Genomic DNA, 22228 nt, shown 5'->3' on the forward strand with positions numbered 1-22228 from the left:
AGTATTTAATAAGATTATTTCATTCATTCAGATCTAGGATGTGTTATTTTAGTGTTCCCTTTATTTTTTTGAGCAGTGTATTTAGATTTGTTTAACACTTTTTTGGTTACTACATGATTCCATATGTGTTATTTCGTAGTTTTGATGTCCTCACTAATATTCTACAATGTAGAAAATAGTAACAATAAAGAAAAACCCTTGAATGAGTAGGTGTGTCCAAACATTTGACTGGTACTGTATATTATTTAGTATATGTAAAGACAAGATTAAATCAATAAAATTCTGATGGGTGACAATATTAGCCTTTCACTTATGAATGATATATTATCACTTGTGAATAATGCCCAGCCTAAGGTAAGAAACAATGACAATTTTTTGGCAACTTTTTCTAATAATAGTTGCACACATAGGCCTATATGTTTTGATAATGTTTGTATCACAACTAAAGTGGTCATTTAAAACCTCTTGAGGATACCCTAGGATAGGGGGCGCCACAGCGCATTTTGAAAAAAAATCGTTCCCATTTTCAACGGCCTACTAATCAAACTCAGAAGCTAGGGCATGCATATACTTATTATATATGGATAGAAAACACCCTAAAGTTTCTAAAACTGTTTGAATGGTGTCTGTGAGTATAACAGAACTCAAATGGCAGTCAAAACCCCGAGACCGATTGAAACAGGAAGTGGAATTCTGAATTGTGGACTCGACTTCTCATCTTTCCCTATTAATCACACCGTTAACAATGGTTCAGTGAGCACTTCCTATTGCTTCCACTAGATGTCGCCAGTCTTTTCACAGTGGTTTGAGCCTTATACAGTCGAAACTCAGTGAATGACACGCATTGGAAATTGGTCACAGGGGATGGGCCATCACCATTATGATGCCGGCGGCCATGTCTACCCCCACCTTTGTAAACGGTTTGAAACACAATGAAATCATCCCCCTCGAATCTTATTGGCTCTCTTGGTGTTACAGGCCCTGAAGATTAATGTTTTACAACGTTTGACATGTTTGAACGAACCTACAGGCGAAACTTCAGGCTGCGCACGTCGGAGAATTTGGAGAGAGCCCTAGGACGCGCTACCAACAGCAGGCTAATGGAACGTGAAGGAAGGACTTTTTCGACCGAAAATACATCTGTTGTGGACCTGGGATTCCTGGAAGTGCTTTCTGATGAAGACAACTAAAGGTAGGCGATTATTGACAATATTATACAAGATGAGATGTGACATGCGATTGTTCCAAGATGGCGCCGAGCTCGGTTTATTAGCTCATTTTCTGTGTATCGCATCTCCTTTTATCGCAAAGTGTGATTACCCAGTAAAGTTAATTTAAAATCTGGTATGACAGGTGTTCTCAAGAGATATTCATCTATAAATGTTAGATTGACAATATAAATTTAAAAAATCGTTTTCGAATAGTAATAAATGGAATTATGCGCTGTTTCCCGGGACGCATTTGAGGGGAAAATAGTCAGTCAACGTTACGCGCCGATGTAAAATGCTGTTTTTATATATAAATATGACCTTTATTGAACAAAAGAATGCATGCATTGTATAACATGATGTCCTAGGTGTGTCATCTGATGAAGTTTGTAAAAGGTTAGTGCTGCATTTAGCTGTTTTTTGATTATTTGTGATGCAAGTGGTTGGTCGGAAAATGGCTATGTTGCTGCTTTTTACGATGGACTCATCTAACATAATCTAATGATTTGCTTTTCCTGTAAAACCTTTTTGAAATCGGACGACGTGGGTCGATTCAGGAGAGGTGTATCTATAAAAATAAAAATAAATTATAATTTTTTTTTTTTAAATGATGATTTTTTTTAATGCTAATTGGCGATATGATTTTTCGCTGGATTTTGATCCCGCTAACGGGATCAGACGCTGAAGAGGATAACTTAAAATTAAGCACATTAATCCACTTTACAAGGAGTGTAGAGCCTACCTTGCATACATAAGCAGCGCATGAGTTTAATGTTTGGGGAAGATTATTTTCACCATAAAAATGCACCTTTATAATAAAAGCATTACATGCATAATCGCATTTGCGGTCACTTTTGATAATGGCGTTTTCCCGCCAATGGAACATTCACCTTTCTATTCAATTCAGCTTTGTTCAATTGTTGTATTCTTCATACAATAATCTGTTCCACAGAATTTTAAGCAAATCTTGTCTGCTAAATGAACTAGTATAGCCTACAGCCATATGGCATAGCCAGATCAGGACCTAACACATGCTATTCGGTTTTTCTGAAATAGACTGCATGTTCTTCATATCATGTTTATTTAGACCCGTCTATAATAAATAACTGATTTATTGTGAAGGTGTAGGCTATTTTATATGGAGTTATTAGACTATTTAAAATGTAGATGTTCCAAAGGCTGTGTGGAAGCCAGGAGATGCTAAATGCGTTTATGTTAATTAACGGTCAATTACCGTGAGACCAGCAGTTATTTGCTTGGCAGTCACCGCTGATTAAATTTTCTGACTGCCACATTATTATAAGGGCACAGGGAAAGACCCAGATGCAGACACGGGAGGCAGATGGTTCGAGTCTCTGATATTTGTTATAATCCAAGGGGCAGGCGAGAGAATGGCCGTGGACAGGCAAAAGATCATAAACAAGGTCAGAGTCCAGGAGGTACAGAGTGGCAGGCAGGCTCAAGGTCAGGGCAGGCAATTTGGTCAGGCAGGTGGGTTCAGAGTCAAGGCAGGCAACAGTCAAAACCGGGCGGACTAGCAAAAGAGAGATAAGAAAAAGCAGAAGCACGGAAAAAACACACTGGTTGACTTGACAAGACGAACTGGCAACAGACAAACAGGGAACACTGGAATAAATACCCAGGGACTAATGGGGAAAACGGGTGACGCCTGGAGGTGGGTGGAGACAATCCCAAAGACAGGTGAAACAGATCAGGGCGTGACAATAATGACAAAGTGAAAACATCTTTTTAGAAAATGAAATACAGAAAAATCTCATTTACACAAGTATTCACACCCCTTTTCTATAACACTCCAAATTGAGCTGAGGTGCATCCAATTTTCTTTGATCATCCTTGAGATGTCACTACAACTTGTTTGGAGTCCACCTGTTGCCAATTCAATTGTTTGGACATGGTTTAGAAAGAAACACACCTGTCGACAGTGAATGCCAGACCAGAAACTATACCATGAAGTCCAAGAAACTGTCCGTAGAGCTCCGAGATATAATTGTGACGAGGCATATACAGTTGAGGTCGGAAGTTTACATACACCTTAGCCAAATACATTTAAACTCAGTTTTTCACAATTCCTGACATTTAATCCTAGTAAAAATTCCCTGTCTTAGGTCAGTTAGGATCACCACTTTATTTTAAGAATGTGAAATGTCAGAATAATAGTAGAGAGAATTATATATTTCAGCTTTTATTTCTTTCATCACATTCCCAGTGGGTCAGAGGTTTATGTACAATGAATTAGTATTTGGTAGCATTGCCTTTAAATTGTTTAACTTGGGTCAAACGTTTCGGGTAGCCTTCCACAAGCTTCCCACAATAAGTTGGGTGAATTTTGGCCCATTCCTCCTGACAGAGCTGGTGTAACTGAGTCAGGATTGTAGGCCTCCTTGCTCACACACACTTTTTCAGTTCTGCTCACAAATTTTCTATAGGATTGAGGTCAGGGTTTTGTGATGGCCACTCCAATGCCTTGACTTTGTTGTCCTTAAGTCATTTTGCCACAACTTTGGAAGCATGCTTGGGGTCATTGTCCATTTGGAAGACCCATTTGCGTCCAAGCTTTAACTTCCTGACTGCTGTCTTGAGATGTTGCTTCAATATATCCACATAATTTTACTTCCTCATGATGATTTTGTGAAGCGCACCAGTCCCTCCTACAGCAAAGCACCCCCACAACATGATGCTGCCACCCCTGTGCTTCATGGTTGGGATGGTGTTCTTCGGCTTGCAAGCCTCTAAACATAACGACGGTCATTATGGCCAAACAGTTTGTTTCATCAGACCAGAGGACATTTCTCCAAAAAGTACGATCTTTGTCACCATGTGCAGTTGCAAACCGTAGTCTGGCTTTTTTATGGCGGTTTTGGAGCAGTGGCTTCTTCCTTGCTGAGCGGCCTTTCAGAAACCGTGGATTGATGGCAGCATTCGCGCAAAACTGAACGCGCGAACCACTGTTTTTAATCAGGGCAAAGTGACTGGAAACATGACCGAATATAAACAGTGTAGCTATTCCCTCCGCAAGGCAATCAAACAAGTCGCAATTCAACGGCTCAGACACGAGAGGTATGTGGCAGGGTCTACAGTCAATCACGGACTACAAAAGAAAAATCAGCCCCGTCGCGGATCACGATGCCTTGCTCTCAGACAGACTAAACAAGTTTTTTGCTCGCTTTGAGGACAATACAGTGCCACTAACACGGCCTGCTACCAAAACTTGCGGGCTCTCCTTCACTGCAGCCAACGCGAGTAAAACATTTAAACGTATTAACCCTCGCAAGGCTGCAGGCCCAGACGGCATCCCCGGCCGCGTCCTCAGAGCATGTGCAGACCAGCTGGCTGGTGTGTTTACGGACATATTCAATCAATCCTTATCCCAGTCTGCTGTCCCCACATGCTTCAAGAGGGCCACCATTGTTCCTGTTCCCAAGAAAGCTAAGGTAACTGAGCTAAATGACTATCGCCCTTTAGCACTCACTTCCATCATCATGAAGTGCTTTGAGAGACTAGTCAAGGATCATATCACCTCCACCCTACCTGACACCCTAGACCCACTCCAATTTGTTTACCGACCCAATAGGTCCACAGACGACGCAATCGCCATCACACTGCACACTGCCCTAACCCATCTGGACAAGAGGAATACCTATGTAAGAATGCTGTTCATCGATTACAGCTCAGCATTTAACACCATAGTACCCTCCAAACTCGTCATTAAGCTCGAGACCCTGGGTCTCGACCCCACCCTGTGCAACTGGGTCCTGGACTTCCTGACGGGCCGCCCCCAGGTGGTGAGGGTAGGTAACAACATCTCCACCCCGCTGATCCTCAACACTGGGTCCCCACAAGGGTGCGTTCTCAGCCCTCTTCTGTACTCCATGTTCACCCACGACTGCGTGGCCATGCACGCATCCAACTCAATCATCAAGTTTGCAGACGACACTACAGTGGTAGGCTTCATTACCAACAATGACGAGACGGCCTACAGGGAGGAGGTGAGGGCCCTCGGAGTGTGGTGTCAGGAAAATAACCTCGCACTCAATGTCAACAAAACAAAAGAGATGATCGTGGACTTCAGGAAACAGCAGAGGGAGCAGCCCCCTATCTACATTGACGGGACAGTAGTGGAGAGGGTGGAGAGTTTTAAGTTCCTCGGCGTACACATCACGGACAAACTGAAATGGTCCACCCACAATGACAGCGTGGTGAAGAAGGCGCAGCAGCGCCTCTTCAACCTCAGGAGGCTGAAGAAATTTGGCTTGTCACCAAAAACACTCACAAACTTTTACAGATGCACAATCGAGAGCATCCTGTCGGGCTGTATCACCGCCTGGTACGGCAGCTGCTCCGCCCATAACTGGAAGGCTCTCCAGAGGGTAGTGAGGTCTGCACAATGCATCACCGGGTGCAAACTACCTGCCCTCCAGGACACCTACACCATCCGATGTCACAGGAAGGCCAAAAAGATCATCAAGGACAGCAACCACTCGAGCCACTGTCTGTTCACCCCGTTATCATCCAGAAGGCGAGGTCAGTACAGGTGCATCAAAGCTGGGACCGAGAGACTGAAAAACAGCTTCTATCTCAAGGCCATCAGACTGTTAAACAGCCATCACTAACATTGAGTGGCTGCTGCCAACATACTGACTCAACTCAAGCCACTTTTATAATGGGAAAATGTATGTAATCAATTTATCACTTGCCACTTTATATTATTTATATTAGATAATGTTTACATAACCTACATTATTAATCTCATATGTATATACTGTACGCCATACCATCTACTGCATCTTGCCATCTTGATATAATTAGATGTATCACTAGCCACTTTAAACAATGCCACTTTATATGTTTTCATAACCTACATTACTCATCTCATATGTATATACTGTACTCTATTCCATCTACTGCATCTTGCCATCCTGATGTAATGTATCACTAGCCACCTTAAACAATGCCGCTTTATATGTTTTCATACCCTACAATACTCATCTCATATGTATATACTGTACTCCATACCATCTATTTCATCTTGCCTATGCCGTTCGGCCATCACTCATTTATATATTTTTATGTACATATTCGTATTCATTCCTTTACACTTGTGTGTACAAGGTAGTTCTTGTGGAATTGGTAGATTACTTGTTAGATATTACTGCATGGTCGGAACTAGAAGCACAAGCATTTTGCTACGCTTGCATTAACACCTGCTAACCATGTGTATGTGACAAATACATTTGATTTGATTTGACATGCAGTGGTCTTGGGGGCTGAACGAAGCCTGGGAGTCAGAGCTGACTGTCCGGCATCGTTCAGGGCTTAAATGCCCAGATTTTTGATCAAAGCTGTCACAGGACTCCTTGATGATGTGATCGTGCATCCGAACAAATTAATGGATTATGCTTGGAACCTTTCTATCTCGTATCTCGACAAAACAACTTTTGTTATGTAGTGCTCATGAGATAAATAAGTCATGATCTTGACATAACGTGGGATGTTTTTTTTATTGTTCAACTCTTTACCCACGGGACTCCAGATATATCAGCAACATGTAGCTTCATCTAGCCACATTAAGACTTCCGGTTTTTGTATTTGGCCTTCAAAATAAAAGTCTGCAGTAAAACGCTGTGTATGATTCAAATCAATCTTTTTTGCAGCTTTGCAAAGTACATAATATTAAAATTGTTACAAAATTATAACTACATTGGGGAAAACTCTAAACTAAAAAGAGTTTCTACTTTATATAAGAAAAAAATATAAATTGCAGCTCATTGAGAAATGGTTGGAGCTTAAGTAAATGAATGTAAGGAACATAATAGTCTACTGGTTAAAAAACCTTTAATAAAATAAAGATAAAGCATTTTTATTATATACATCTTGTTAATTTACTGGTGCTATTGTTCAAGGATGCAATTTTGAAATGTAGTGTTTAAGCAAAGTCTTACTGTATTTTTGTTGTATTGCACAAACAAATTGCACTGTACAGGGAAAAACTATTGATTGTGTGTCCATAAAACCAGGGTCCAGTCTACTCACTAGAGTCCCTAGAATACAAATGGTGGGTGAACAAAAATCTAGGTAAAAGGAAGTGTTGTTGGACTTTTACTGTGGTCAAACAGCTTGAAATGGGATGCCTGGACACTATACGGTACAAATATTACACTGTACAGGGAAAACTATTGATTGTGTGTCCATGAAACCAGGGTCCAGTCTACTCACTAGAGTCCCTAGAATACAAAACAAATGAGTTTGAACAAAAAGCTAGGTCATAGCAAGTATTACTGGACTTTTACTGTGGTCAAACAGCTTAATGTGGGGTGCCTGGACATTATACAGTACAAATGTATCAATGTGCGGGGAAAACAATCGATTGTGTGTCCATAAAATCAGGGTCCAGACTACCATATTTGGTTAGTAGAGACCCTACTGAGTATGTTTTCCACCCCAGTTTATTTGAGACAGGGTGTAAAGTGTATTCTCTACAGTCCAATATGTATTCCAAATACAGTGAATTGCATTGGAGGCTATGGAGGGGGAGGAATAAAAATCCAGCAACACTTCTTATGACCTAGATTTTTGTTCAAACTCATCTATTTTGTATTCTAGGGACTATAGTGAGTAGACTGGACCCACATTTCTTCCTGTACAGTGCAATATTTGTATGTTCTGCATACAGAAATGTTACTCTTTATTTGACCTTAGAAAACAATTTAAAATCCACATTTAATGCAGATGTCACTTAAATATGAACAAATATAAATCATTATTAATGTTTAGAAAATGTATTTTCATATCATGAATAAATACAGGTTATTGACACTTTTCCACTATTACGTGGGGTGCTTTTATATTGAAAATGTCAGAACTTCCAACAGCCTGGTGTGATTAACTGTTGCTGACAAGATACTGGTTCTGTATCCTAACTGGATGAGAACCTAGAAAGTCAGGAATGTGGTGGCATTTCTTAAATTGTTCAAAAATGTGATATGTGAGCCTTTGTGGGATATCATTTTACTCGAGTGATTGGCTTGGACGAGTGGTTTTCCTAAATAGAGGTAGTATTTTTTCAGATTACGAATAGTTGTAACAATCGCTGTTTGTTTTACACCTTTCATATATTGCTTACAGCACTTCTGAAATATGAATATTAAAAGGTGCAATATGCAGGAATCACTCCGTCATTTCCTGGTTGCAAAAATGAGAATATTTCGACTAATTTCAGATTATGTGACAAAACAAGCAATGCATAGTATTGTATTCAGATGAAGGGTCTTTCTCCTGTATGAACACTCTTGTGTCTGATGAGATTACTTGCATCCGCAAACTGCTTTCCACACAGTAGGCAAACAAATGGTTTCTCTCCCGTGTGGACGTTCTGATGTTTCTTCAGATAAACAGCTTGGCCGAACCTCTTCCCACACTGAGAGCAGCTGAAGGGTTTTTCTCCCGTGTGAACCCGCTGGTGAGACTGAAGATACTTTGGACAAGTGAAACTTTTTCTGCAGAAGCCACAAACAAACCGTTTTTCTCGCTTGCCAACCCCGTGTTGTATTTTATGTCCTGCCATGTAGCGTTGAACTATGCCCACCTTTGGCCTTGCTGTGTTCCCTCTAATATTTACTTGACTGTTAGAGAAACACCTCCCAGCAAGATTTCCAAAGTTTTCACTAGTCTCATAAGAGATGCTGTTTTGCGGATGCAAATTATTACTGCTATCATTATCATAATAATCATTATCATTACTGCTAGATTTATATTTTTCTTCATAGGGTTCAGAATCAAGCATTGCAGACACTGGTTTCACATTGTGAGATTCAACAGCGAACAAATTGCTTTCCTCAGCTACGGAAGTCTGTTGTTGTTGCTTTGTGTGAGCTTTGACATGAGTGGGGCTAATTTCCTCAGAATAAGAGCAAGCTGGATCCTCAGAATCTGTTTCAGTGCTTCTTGGTGTCCAAAAGCCTGAGTATCCCTGCCTCCGTACACGGTGTGCAACATTCGTATGCTGAAACTTCTGGATCTTGCGCTCCCTCTCTTGGTCTGCGTTGATGTGCGGATCATAGTCCTCAAAGAGACTGTCGGTCTGAGTGTGTCCAATCGCACCCCTTTGGTCTTCATCAGCACCTGATTCAACACTGCCTATAGAGAGGAAATAATTGATGAAATATACTAAATTGTGGATAATTGCCTTTCCTTGACTTTTGGAGAAATCATTCTAAGATGGGGTGGTATTTTTTAGTATAGATAAATCATCCATTCCATACGATTGGCATTTTACATTTTATTATAGGCCTGCATTGCACTTACTCTCCCTGAGCCGACAAAGTGCAAAATCTGTCGATCTGCACTTGAGCAAGGCACTTAATCCTAATTGCTCCACGGTCGACGTTGAATGGCAGACCATGGCCTTGACCCCACTCGCCGAGGGTGTCTCAGGGAGAGTGGGATATGCAAAAAACACATTTTCAATTCACACATGCGTATTAATAATACACACTTGTGCATGTGTGAAATAGGACAAATATAAGCACCCACCTTTTGTCCTTGAGTCATTCTGAAGGCTTATGGTGTCCTCCTGTCTTTCCTCTTTGAATTGGATGCACTCAGGCTTATTCATCTCCTTCACCATATACTGTAAGGGAACCAGATTCATTCTTTCTTAAAAGCTTTCAATAATATGACGTCTCATAGATAATTACGTTAGTACGGTCTGTATTGTTATAGAGGACGGCCTGCGGGATACCTGACGAGACTACGTCGGCGAGTGGATGAACCGTTCTATTGGCGAACGTTCAATCACTGGAGAATAAACTGGACGAGCACAGTTCGAGACTATCTTATCAACGTGATCTGAAGAACTGTAATATTCTGTTTCTCCAAGCCATGGCAGACCAAGGACAAAATATATACAGTGTATTCAGAAAATATTCAGACCCCTTGACTTTTTCCACATTGTTACATTACAGCCTTATTCTAAAACAGATTAAATTGTTTATTTCCCCCCATCACTCTACACACAATACCCCATAATGACAAAGCAAAAATAGTTTAGACATTTTTGCAAATGTATTAAAAATAAACAACTGAAATGTCACATTTACATAAGTATTCAGACCCTTTACTCAGTACTTTATTGAAGCACCTTTGGCAGTGATTACAGCCTCAAGTCTTATTGGATGTGACGCCACAAGTTGGCACACCTGTATTTGGGGAGTTTTTCCCAATCTTTTCGGCAGATCCTCTCAAGCTCTGTCAGGTTGGATGGGGAGCGTCCCTACACAGCAATTTTCAGGTCTCTCCAGAGATGTTCGATCGTGTTCAAGTCCGGGCTCTGGCTGGGCCATTCAAGGACATTCAGACCTGTCCCGAAGTCACTGCTGCGTTGTATTGGCTTTGTGCTTAGGGTCATTGTCCTGTTGGAAGGTGAATCTTCGCCCCCAGTCTGCGGTCCTGAACGATCCGGAGCAGGTTTTCATCAAGGATCTCTCTGTACTTTGTTCCATTCATCTTTCCCTTGATCCTGACTAGTCTCATAGTCCCTGCCACTGAAAAACATCCCCACAGCATAATGCTGCCACCACCATGATTCACCATAGGGATGGTGCCAGGTTTCCTCCAGTCGTGACGCTTGACATTCAGGCCAAAGAGTTCAATATAGGTTTCATCAGACCAGAGAATCCTGTTTCTCATGGTCTGAGAGTCCTTCAGGTGCCTTTTGGCAAACTCCAACCGGGCTGTCATGTGCCTTTTACTGATGAGTGGTTCCGTCTGGCCACTCTACTATAAAGGCCTGATTGGTGAAGTGCTGCAGAAACGGTTGTACTTCTGGAAGGTTCTCCCATCTCCACAGAGGAACTGTGGAGCTCTGTCAGAGTGACTATCAGGTTCTTGGTCACCTCCCTGACCAAGCCCCTTCTCCGCCGATTGCTCAGTTTGGCCGGTCGGCCAGCTCTAGGAAGAGTCTTGGTGCTTCCAAACTTTATCCATTTAAGAATGATGGAGGCCACTGTGTTCTTGGGGACCTTCGAAGCTTCAGACATTTTTTGGCATCATTCCCCAAAACTGTGCCTCCACAGAATCCTGTCTCGAAGCTCTACGGACAATTCCTTCGACCTCATGGCTTGGTTTATGCTCCGACATGCACTGTCAACTGTGGCACCTTATATAGACAGGTGTGTACCTTTCCAAATAATGTCCAATCAACTGAATTTACCACAGGTGGACTCCAATCAAGACATCTCAAGGATGATCAATGGAAACAGGATGCATCTGAGCTCAAGTTTGAGTCTGATAGCAAAGGGTCTTGGTATTTGTATTTTATTAGGATCCCCATTAGCTGTTGCAAAAGCAGCAGCTACTCTTCCTGGGGTCCACGCAAAACACAAAACATAATACATAAAATGAATAGACAAGAACTACATCAATTTAAAAAAAATGTATTAAAAAGGCACATTGCCTACATATCAATACATACACACAAACTATCTAGGTTAAATATGGGAGAGACTCTGAATACTTATGTAAATAAGATATTTCTGTTTCTTATTTTTAATAAATTAGCAAAAATGTCTAAAATCCTGTTTTTGCTGTCATTATGGGGTATTGTGTGTAGGTTGCGGGGGAAAATATTTAATCCATTTTAGAATAAGGCTGTAACGTACTGCATTTTAACTAGGGTGCCTGAAACCGTAGTAAACATTTCCCAGGTAAGAGATATTATACATTTTGTCACATTATTAGTCATCTACCTTCATAACAGCACAAGACTGTTTTACAGAATCTTCATCTTCTTTGCTTGAATGCTCCCCATCCCTGCAAAAGTTGTTCAACTCTTTGCCCACAGGACTTCCATTATATCAGCTACATGTAGCTGCATCTATCCACTGGCGGCAATGGAGGTGGTGGAGTGAAAGCCAGCAACAATCTGTACGACAAAGTCCCCCTCCAAAACTGATTATGTTTGGTTAGTAGAGACCCTACTGAGTATTTTCCACCCCAGTTTATCTGAGACATGCAGTAAAATTATTCTCTACAGTAAAATATATATATATATATATATATATATATATATATATATATATATAAAAAATAGTATAACCCTTATTTTACCAGGTAAGTTGACTGAGAACACATTCTTATTTAAAGCCACGACCTGGGAAATAGTGACTCAGGAGAGGAGATGAATAAGCCAATTGGAAGCTGAGGATCATTAGGTGGCCATGATGGTATGTTAAGTGCCATGGATCTTTAGTGTCCAGAGAGGTAGGAAACCCGTTTAACGTCACATCTGAAAGACGGCACCATGCAGAGCAATGTCCCGAATCACTGCCCTGAGGCATTGGGATCTTTATTTATTTTTTGACCGGAGGAAAGAATGCCTCCCCGGAGGAAAGAATGCCTCCTACTGGCCCTCCAACACCACCTCCAGCAGCATCTGGTCACCCATCCAGGGACCAACCATGCTTAGCTTTTGTAGCATGCCAGAAGTTGGATGCAGGGTGGTATGCTGCTGGCTGGCCATATAGTGTGTTGCATTGTGGGCTATGGAAGGGGCAGAGTGAAAAGCCAGCAACACTTCCTATGATCTAGCTTTTTGTTCAAAGTTATCAGTTTTGTATTCTAGGGTCTATAGTAGTTTTATGGACATACAAATATTGCACTGTACAGGAGAACATATTGATTGTATGTGCTGTATTTCGATATGCGTTATTCTTTATTTGACCCTGGAACAAGTTTTAAAAACCAAACTTTAATGCAAATTTCACTTAAATATAATTCATTGTTAATGTTTAGACAATTTTCATATATCATGAATAAATACAGGTTATTGACACTTCTACTATTACGTGGGAGACTTTTGAAGATTTCAGAAATTACATGACCCGGAAGTGCTTCTTTAGCGTTGCTGACGAGAAGCTGGTTCTGCATCCTACTGGATGAGAGTCAAGAAAGTCAGGAATGTGGTGGCCTTTTTCTTAAAAATGTTTATTTCACAAAAACATCCATTTTCAGGGGCAATTCTGAAAAAAATAATGTGTGCAACAGAATACTTATTACAAAAATGTCATATGTGAGCCTTTGCGAGATAGCATTTGACTAGTGATTGGCTTGGAGGAGTGTTTTTCCTAAAGAGAGGTAGCATTTTTTACATTAACAATAGTTGTAACTGTTTGTACTGCACCTTTCATATATTGCTTGCAGCACTTGAAATATTAATATTAATGGACGCACACAAATTATTTGTTGATTCCATTGTTTTTGTTTCGTTATAAGACTACTCCGAAACTGTAAATGACAAATAGCCTACAGACAAAAATGTGTTCAGTCAAAATGTTAAAAAGTAGAATTATTCATGATCGTGTTCCTGGTATAGTCAGTGACAATACATCTCCAGCACTTGAGCAACCAGAATGGTTTCTCTATAGGTGAAGTGTAAGGTTGTGTTTCGCAGTAAGCTCCTCACCCAGACTGTATGCAGATGGAGGGTCTTTCTCCTGTGTGAACAGTTGTGTCTGATGAGACACCTTGGGTCCGCAAACTGATTTTCACACAGTGGGCTGAGGATGAGTGATAAACAACTTCAATGATATAAGTTACAAAAACACTCATTCAAAAGTGTATGGAATACTTTTTGGATGATCATCTCCTTCAGTCGAGCCCCCGATTCCTTTTTTGTTCAAGCTGGGCTGAAGCACGTTTGGGTATGCTTTCACTCACTGAAAAGTGGTTGGTAAAATACTTTCTTCTCCATCGTGGACACTGATGTGTCTCTTGAGGTGATTGGCCGATATGAAAGTCTTTCCACACTGTGGGCATCTGAACTGCTTACATCCTGTGTGTACGCTAAGGTGCACTTTAAGGTGCCCCGACTGGGCGAAGCGCTTGCCACAGTGGCTGCAGCCATAGCGTCTCTCCCCTGTGTGAACGCTCTGGTGTCGCTTGAGGTTGCTGGAGTCGGAGAAGCGCTTCCCGCACTGCATGCAGCTAAACGGCTTCTCCCCGGTGTGAACCCTAAGGTGTGTCTTGAGGTTCTTCAGACAAGCCAAAGTCTTACCACAGAAAGTACAAATGAACCGGTTACCTGCTGTGCCGTCTTGGTTGTAATTCACAGCGTCGTTATTATGACTGTCATGGGAGACCCAACCATCCGTCATTACCAAGGCATTGGATCCAGTCTCCATGCCTTTTCGCACAGTCATGTGAGGCTCATCTGAGGGCAACGGCACCCTCTGTCTATTGTCTCTGTAAGCTACAGGTTGTTTTTGCTCAGTTATGGAGCGACTCACCTTGTTCATCGAAAAGGGAAAACTATTCTCTGAATCAGAATTAATATGTACAACATCCACATGAGAGTAAGAGCACTCGGGAAGATCAGCCCCAGGACCCTGGGTGCTAAGGGCCCCAAGTTGTCTGGGGGGCTCAAACATCATACAATCAAAGCCCACATGGTCAAGTATTCCATCACCATCTTCCAATGCTGGGGTTTGAGATCTTTTGTTCACACTCAGGTTTTCATTGTTGTCGGTTTCGCCACTCACCCATTTACAAGAGCTGGCATTCTCCTGTTTGCTGATTGGTTGAGTAGCCTCTGTGACGATGTTGGAATGCCTTTCTCCTCCATCAATACTGTGATTTAAAGCGCCTACAAAATCAACAACAGTATGTGAATCACTATGAACTGGATGCTCATGAAGGTTATCAAATATCACAAATCAGTCAAAGGATGAGCCATTTATCGTCTATATGAACGCCAAAAATATTGGCATGAAATCAGTTGTACTTATAATTAAATCAAATTATGAATTGTATGCAGTCTAACATTATTGCAATCATTTTACATGACAGTATTAATTTATCATGTTTTTTTCCCAGTATAACATATTTATGGGAAAAGGATAAATGGTACAGCCCTGAACCTAAGTGGAGTGAGATGTGTGTAATACAACACTTCTTTCCAAAAGGCATAATGAAAACACTGTATTAAGCCCGTCTCCCATTTAATTACCGGTACTCAGTCTCTCTCGTGGGTCATGATTGTCCCAGGCTTCTTCCTGCCTCTCCTCTTTGATGGTAAGTGATTTGGGCTTTATCTCATCCAACGCAGCAGGCTGTTGGACACAAGGTTGGGTAAAATCAATTGGGACGCAAGATATAATTAAGCAATAAGGCCCGAGGAGGTGTGGTATATGACCAATATACCACGGCTAAGTGCTGTTCTTATGCACAACGCAACGTGGAGTGCCTGGACACAACCCTTAGCCGTGGTATATTAGCCATATATCACAAACCCCTGAGGTGCCTTATTTCTATTATGAACTGGTTACCAACGTAAAACAAAAATAAATGTTTTGTCATACCCATGGTATACAGTCTGACATACCATGGCTGTCTGCCAATCAGCATTCAGGGCTGGAACCACAGTTTATAACTGGGAATAATCCACTAACTGTGAGAAAATGTACTCTGTACAGTCACAGTCAAAGACAGCTGAAAAATGATGTAACACAAGAACACTAACAGAACAGTAAACAGGTAAAACAGGATCACTTGATTGCAAGATTACCACTTGCATGGGTAAGCTATATGTCATATTTACATTCAGACCTAGGTTGTGTTGATAACCACTGAAATATTAGGCTGCCCTTTCTGAAACAAGTGTGGACAAATGCTTACCTTTCTCTGTGTGGTAGTCTGTCCAGTATCACCTGAGGACTTTCCGTCCCTAAACAGGCTGGTGACCAACTGGGAATCAACTTCTCTCTGACAATGTACCTCGCCTAAAATTAGCAGACAAGAGAAATTGTTTACATTCACACACAACACACTTTATCAATGGTGTCTTGATAAGTTCATTTCTAAAATGATGTAACCAATAAATGTAGCTACTATATGTTCTATAGCGCTCGCCAGTTTCTAGTCCTAAAAAAACTGAAATGAGTTACCTCTGGTTCTTCAGCCATTCCCATTGGGGAATGGGATTTTGGGATAAACAACAAAAATAAAGGTCTGCGGTTAACACAGGCTTAGGAGATCTTATACGTTTTGTTCTATGGGATAATAGACATGAACTTTCGGAATTATGAAGCCGTTATGTGTTGGTTTTGATTACAAAAGTGACGTTAGCTGATGAAGATTCTCAGAACAAAACATATCAGATCTCCTAAGCCTGTGTTTCCCACATACCTAATTTTCTGTGTTTATCCCCAAAATAAATATACACTAATTGCAACAAAAGAAATCAAATTAATTTCTCCATAGGGTTTGGCCAATGAGCAGGGTTGCCATGTCCGTGGTTTTCTTGCAAAATTGGGCTACTTTGAAAACGATGTTGTGGGTGAAAATGTATTGGTCGTGGTTTGCAGGTTTTTTGGCTACTTCTAAATTGCATTTCTCTTTAATTATTTTAATTTCACTGTTACCTGCTACTGCTGACAGTCAGGCAGTGAGGCAGGCTGTTGATTAGTGCGTGAGTAATTGAGTGGTGGGGAGGGAGGGGTGGGCCAGAGTTGACAGAGTGCTGCAGCAGGTAGTCATGACAAGTGATGTGAGAAAAACTAACTAATTAACTCGCTAGCTACATACTTCTCCCTCATAATTCTTGTTTGCCTCGTTTGTTGTATCCTGACCGCCCCTAGACCTACCAATCATTACTAGAGCCAACACAGGAAAGGTGAGAAACTGAGAAACAATCATCCAACAGTTTCAGAGAGAGGGAGAGAGGATCGAACGATGTACTTTCTCTCTGGGTATGTAGCCAGGTCTCGAAATTGAGGTTGTCCCGTCGACGATAAAAAAATATGTAGTTCTGAGACAATAGATCCAAAATGCATACAACTACTGTACAATTTTAAAAGCAATGAGGCAAATGCGCAATATATCAAAAGGTTTAGCTTAAAATGTTGATAAACTATTATTTTGTTCACATTATAAGCACAGAAATGCACACACAGCAGTAGCCTAGCGTAAATGTTCCAAAATACAATTAGCAGGAACACACAGTTCTACAAAAATAAAGATATAAAAAATAAATGCACTACACATGTGAGCAGGTTTGATGTGACAAAGATGAAAATATCAGTTAGAAATTTAGAAAGAGGAGAGATCTAAAGATGCAACAACTAGCTTGGGTTACTAATATGACTAGGATTTTGTCTTTGCCTTCTGGAAAATAGAGAAAGTTGGTTTGAAAACCAATAGAACATAGAAATGCTGGTTTCTATGGCATAAGGACGTTTTTATAAACAATTCCCTCAACATTTCTATGATCTGATTTTGGCTATAGGGTACTTTGAAACAAGCTAAGATATGCCTAAAAAAGGACAACTTCCAGGTTTTAAACAATCACCTTTATGGTTAAATAGTTTCAAAATGCTGACTGCCTCCGTTCGGATTTGAAGGTGTGTGATGTGTGCAGTGCGCAACAGACACTGTCCTTCACTCTCCGCTCTTGTGACCATTTGATCTAAACTAACTGTGCCTCGAGAAAGCTATGTCAACAGAATCAAACCTTTAGACGCTAATGTGTTAATTATCTTACTTGATAATTGTCAAACATGACTGGCGGTGAGCCTATATTTAAGTCTCATTCAAGTTTGCCTACATTTTCTAGTGTCCCTCATGTCAGCGTGGACATGAGAGGCTGTAGCCAATATGCATATAACCTAGGTGACATATTTACATGTAGGCTAATTATGCATCTACATTTATGTAAAATAGATGGAAATACTATTCCAATGGCCCTTTTAGAGGCAATTTTTGTTATGTGAATTTCTGGCTCAGTTCACAGCCTCACTGATCCATTTCGGCAGTAGTCTACTCTTATTAGCCTTTTAAATCACTGTGAATGACCTAGGTCCTAGAGTAGGCCCATGTTGGCATATCAATGTTTATTTTTTTTAATAAGTATTTTATTATGGGAAGGTTCATCTTCAGTTTGGGACAGTTTAAATTGCACTTCCAGATGATTCTGGGACAGTGATGAAAAAAGTTAGTCGAGCCTTGCCGACTCAATTCCACAATTAACTATGGAGTTGAGCAGCAACTAGTGTGGGCGGACTGGAGCTCCGACGTCACATATGAAAAACGACTGATTTCAGCATCCAAAGATTAGCCAACCCGCAATTAACGGAGCTCCAGTCCCCTCACACTACTCGCCACTCAACTAATATAACGCATGCTCCACTCTCAAGTTGACCTTGTTGACTGATGCCAAGGCAGAGGCTGCTAAGGATGCAGTTGCAGACCAGAAGACTGCAGCCAAGGCAGCACTGATCCACACCTGCCCTGTCTGTTGGGTGAGTAGTGTTGGTTGGTACTGTATGTGCTTTTAGGTTCCTCTCCATGTGTAGGCTATTGGACTGGACTGTGTGGCACAGTCTGTTATATGTGTAGTAGTTTGTTGAATCATATTGCTTAGTTTATCATCATTTGTGTAAAATTTCAAGTCAATCAAAGCCACAGATTAACTTCCTCTATGTTGTACTTGACCTTTCTAGACACAGACCCGAAGACATTCAAGCAGAACTTGAGCAAGCATCCCAAGTCTCCAATGGTCCCAGTACTGGTTGATGTGCAGGCCTAAGTGACCACACACTCAAATGGACCTACAGCTGGGGTAAGATTCTTCCATTATTCACACAGTAGACAGTGTGAACCACCATGTTGTCAACAAAATTCTGTCCTCAATGCTTAAGTTGTATTGGGTATGGCTCTTTTTGTGGAAATGCTGTGATCAGTCAACGTCTTTAATGTGATTCAGACACACAATGACCACGAGGCTGCAACGGAGACGGAATGATGTCGAGGAACACGCGCTGAGACCCCGAGTATAACTGGACACGGGCCGGATATGTGACAACGACCTAAAAGGGGTGCAGAAGCAAACCATTTTATATTTATTCCATGGCCAACAATCCCTCTAGCTACCCCATATTCCACATGGCCTTTTATGCCCCATGGTCCACCCTACCTGCACCCATTTTCCCTATGCTGCTTCTTTCACTTGTTGTTCTCCTGATTTGATAACATCTAGACTCAGTAACACGTTTAAAAGTGTGGCTGTGTACTACTGTTTTTGCTACTTTTTTTCACCTGTGTAATGCTGTCCTGCTGCTTATTCTGGGGTTTTGACAATGCAGTGTCAAATGTGCTGCTCACAATTGACAGCAGCAAAATGGACCTGTTAAATTGACAAGAAGGGTGTTGAAAAAGCTGCGTTTTGGCATGGCTACCTTGTTTTGAGTCTGTTGAGTGCATTTCTCATTCTACTTGAGTTGACACAGTATTTTATATTTAACCTACCGTAGCCATTTTTTTCTCCATTTTTAACTCACCCACCATAAATCGCAATATGCTGTTTTACATTGTGTTATTTGTGATGGTCTAATTCCCAAAATGGACAAGCAGAATAATCTGTGCACGCTCGGGTATTAATGATAGTTAATATGGTGCTCTTCGATGTCCCGGGTTTGTGGTATTGACGAAGAAATAATTGTATCTTTACTTCAAGTTAGACGTTTATATGTTACATATGAAAGACATATGTATGTATGGTTCACTATTTGCTAATTAGCATTTTCGAATCTGAGAGTAAATAGAGCGGAACATATTTATAAAAGTCACCTTGTCAGAGAGATTTACAGTTTTCAAAACGTCTCGCCCGGGAAAGCCTACATGAAACAAACCTTGTTTGAAGTGGATCTAAAATCCCCTATGGGAATTAATAGTGAAAAAACAGACTGGAACTATTTCCGTGTTGACCATTAGATAGTATGGGTTTTATGACGTGTCCACTGTGGGGCACTATTCCGATGGGGGAAATTGGGTTTTGGGATAAACTCAGACCTTATTTTCAACGTTTAACACAGGTTTAGGAGATATTACACGTTTTGTTCTATAAGAAAATATCAGTCAGTTTACCTTACCTTTATGAATTATGAAGCCTTTGTGCTTTTTTATATTACATAAATGCTTAAAGGTTTTAAAAAGTGACTAGCTGATGAAGATTATCTCAGAACAAAACGTATAAAATGTACGCTTGTAGACATTTTCGGCGTTTATCCAAAAACTCTACAAAAACGCAATTAATTTCCTATAGGCGGAGTTAGTGCCTACAAAAAGACGCCATTACTATTGCTCTCTATTGGAACGCTAATCTTACTGCTTGATGTCCTTTTCGATTCCATGCCAACGTGAGTTCGAAAGCGACTGTGCGCGAGGATTGAGCTTCCCATTCCTGCTCTCATGGCACTCGCACGAGACACTTTCAGCTCCATCATCCGTAGTTTTCTCCTCAACGCTTCATTCTCCTTCTGCCCTTGAGATATCTCCAAATGCAGGACCGCATAGCCATTGTCAACAAGCTCGCAGATTTCAGCCACGGCCGCGTTAGCCAAAACCTCCATGATGGAGGCTAGCTGAGTGTGAAAGGCAACGGAATTTGCCATTATTTGATCGAAAATGCCCTCAGAATAAGTAATTGTTATTGGGTGAAGTGTAGAAGAAATAGGCTGTTGAAAAGTATAGATGCCGACGCCTCGAAGTGAAATTTAGTGCAGCAAGACTAAAATGTCAAAAGAGTACCGGCAGTGTTTCTTCAGCATCTGGCCGTCACTAATACAGACGGGAAGCGATTCAGCGTCTCGTCCACTTTGACCACAGATACAACAATGAGCCAGGTATTTCACCGGATGTATAAATGTGAAGCATCCGGTTCGCGTTTCCACTCACTACCAGAAGAAACACAGTGCGAGATAATGGCGCGAGATGGGTTTTGGCCAACGTTCTGCAAATGTTCTCATCGATTAAACATTTGATCTCTATACAGTATTCAGTTTCTAAAACGTGTAACAGAGAGTTCTGCGATTTGTATGCATGACCCTTTGCGTTGTTTTGTGTGCAAGGGAGAATTGAGATATTGCACACGCCACTTCAGAGTAGGCGTTCCCTAACGCAAATGTGCAAATAAATGCTAGAACGCGCCAATAAAATCTCACTAGCTCGTGCTTGGCTCTGCCCACCTCCTTGTTTGTTCTTCTCACGATGATTCATTTTTCCCTATTGGAAACGACAGGCTCTGGTCTTTCTTGGGTTAGTTGGTCAATCTCGACGGTCTCGTTAGCAACATTATAAATGTAACGTTACTTCCGGAATTTAGGACATTTTCAAAATAAACGTCCTCCACGTAATACTATAACATTATAATTAACCTGTATTTATTCATGAAATGAAAACGTGTCTATACATTAACAATGATACATATTTGTTCATATTTAAGTGATATTTGCAACACATTTGGGTTTAAAAATATTTTCCAAGGTCAAATAAATTCCCCAAATGCAATACACTGTTTATGAAATACATTGGTTTAAACTAAACTATTCTGCTGAAGTAAAAGTGGGGTTGGTATTACTCATTATGGTCTGTAAAATCTATATATGGTGTTCTTTCATAGCAGTTGAGGTTTATATGCCGAGCAACACTTTCTACTCCACCATCTCCATTGGTCCCAATGCAATACACTGTAGACCGATAAATTACGTAGTGGCTTATAGAGGGAAAAAATGATTTTATGTGCAGAGGTAAAAGTGTGGTCGGGAGTACTCAGTGCAGTCAGTAGAAATCACCTTCAAATGACCGAGTGCTGTCCATGGTCCTGACATCAACACATAAGCAAACTTTTTAGTCAAAATTAAAATCTTGTTTATTTACAATTCATTCGCAATAAATATCAAGCAGGCTATAGGTACACCATCACTAGTCACCAATTTTATAAAATGTGTCAGTTCAAATTAATGGTAAAACTACCTCTAGGATACATTCATTCATTACAGTCCCCCATTTCATAACATTTAACATTTAAGTCATTTAGCAGACGCTCTTATCCAGAGCGACTTACAAATTGGTGCATTCACCTTATAATATCCAGTGGAACAACCACTTTGCAATAGTGCATCTAAAAATCATAAAATGTTTTGGCAAAAAATGAATGATCTAACACACTTTGA

The 22228-nt window shown here is 40.8% G+C and overlaps 1 protein-coding gene across 6 annotated transcripts; it reads right to left on the reverse strand.

Moving 5' to 3' along the window:
• Positions 1 to 7042: 7042 nt before the first annotated feature.
• Positions 7043 to 21056, reverse strand: LOC106609046 (zinc finger protein 583). 6 transcript variants are annotated; one of them, XM_014207400.2, is made up of 7 exons: positions 20805 to 21056; positions 15897 to 16000; positions 15229 to 15331; positions 14762 to 14865; positions 9759 to 9855; positions 9531 to 9654; positions 7043 to 9362 (listed from the first exon to the last, which is right to left on the reverse strand). In XM_014207400.2, exons 5-7 carry the CDS (start codon positions 9774 to 9776, stop codon positions 8482 to 8484), a joined length of 1023 nt encoding a protein of 340 aa, XP_014062875.1. In that variant the 5' UTR covers positions 9777 to 9855; positions 14762 to 14865; positions 15229 to 15331; positions 15897 to 16000; positions 20805 to 21056; the 3' UTR covers positions 7043 to 8481. The 6 variants fall into 6 exon arrangements, with proteins under 6 accessions (XP_014062875.1, XP_014062895.2, XP_014062866.2 ...); XM_014207420.2 differs by having other exon boundaries at positions 20383 to 20932; XM_014207391.2 differs by lacking the exon at positions 9531 to 9654 and having other exon boundaries at positions 20383 to 20946.
• Between the last annotated feature and the right edge of the window lie 1172 nt (positions 21057 to 22228).

This window comes from Salmo salar, chromosome ssa01, assembly GCF_905237065.1.
Source record: "Salmo salar chromosome ssa01, Ssal_v3.1, whole genome shotgun sequence".
Lineage (NCBI taxonomy): Eukaryota > Metazoa > Chordata > Actinopteri > Salmoniformes > Salmonidae > Salmo > Salmo salar.

Coding starts and splice junctions, on each gene's coding strand:
- LOC106609046 (XM_014207391.2), bottom strand. CDS start 20,668: ATGGCAAATTCCGTTGCCTTTCACACTCAGCTAGCCTCCATCATGGAG. Junction 16,001..20,382: donor ATCGAAAAGGACATCAAGCA/GTAAGATTAGCG, acceptor TGCTAATTTTAG/GCGAGGTACATTGTCAGAGA. Junction 9,363..9,758: donor GAATGACTCAAGGACAAAAG/GTGGGTGCTTAT, acceptor TCCTCTCTATAG/GCAGTGTTGAATCAGGTGCT.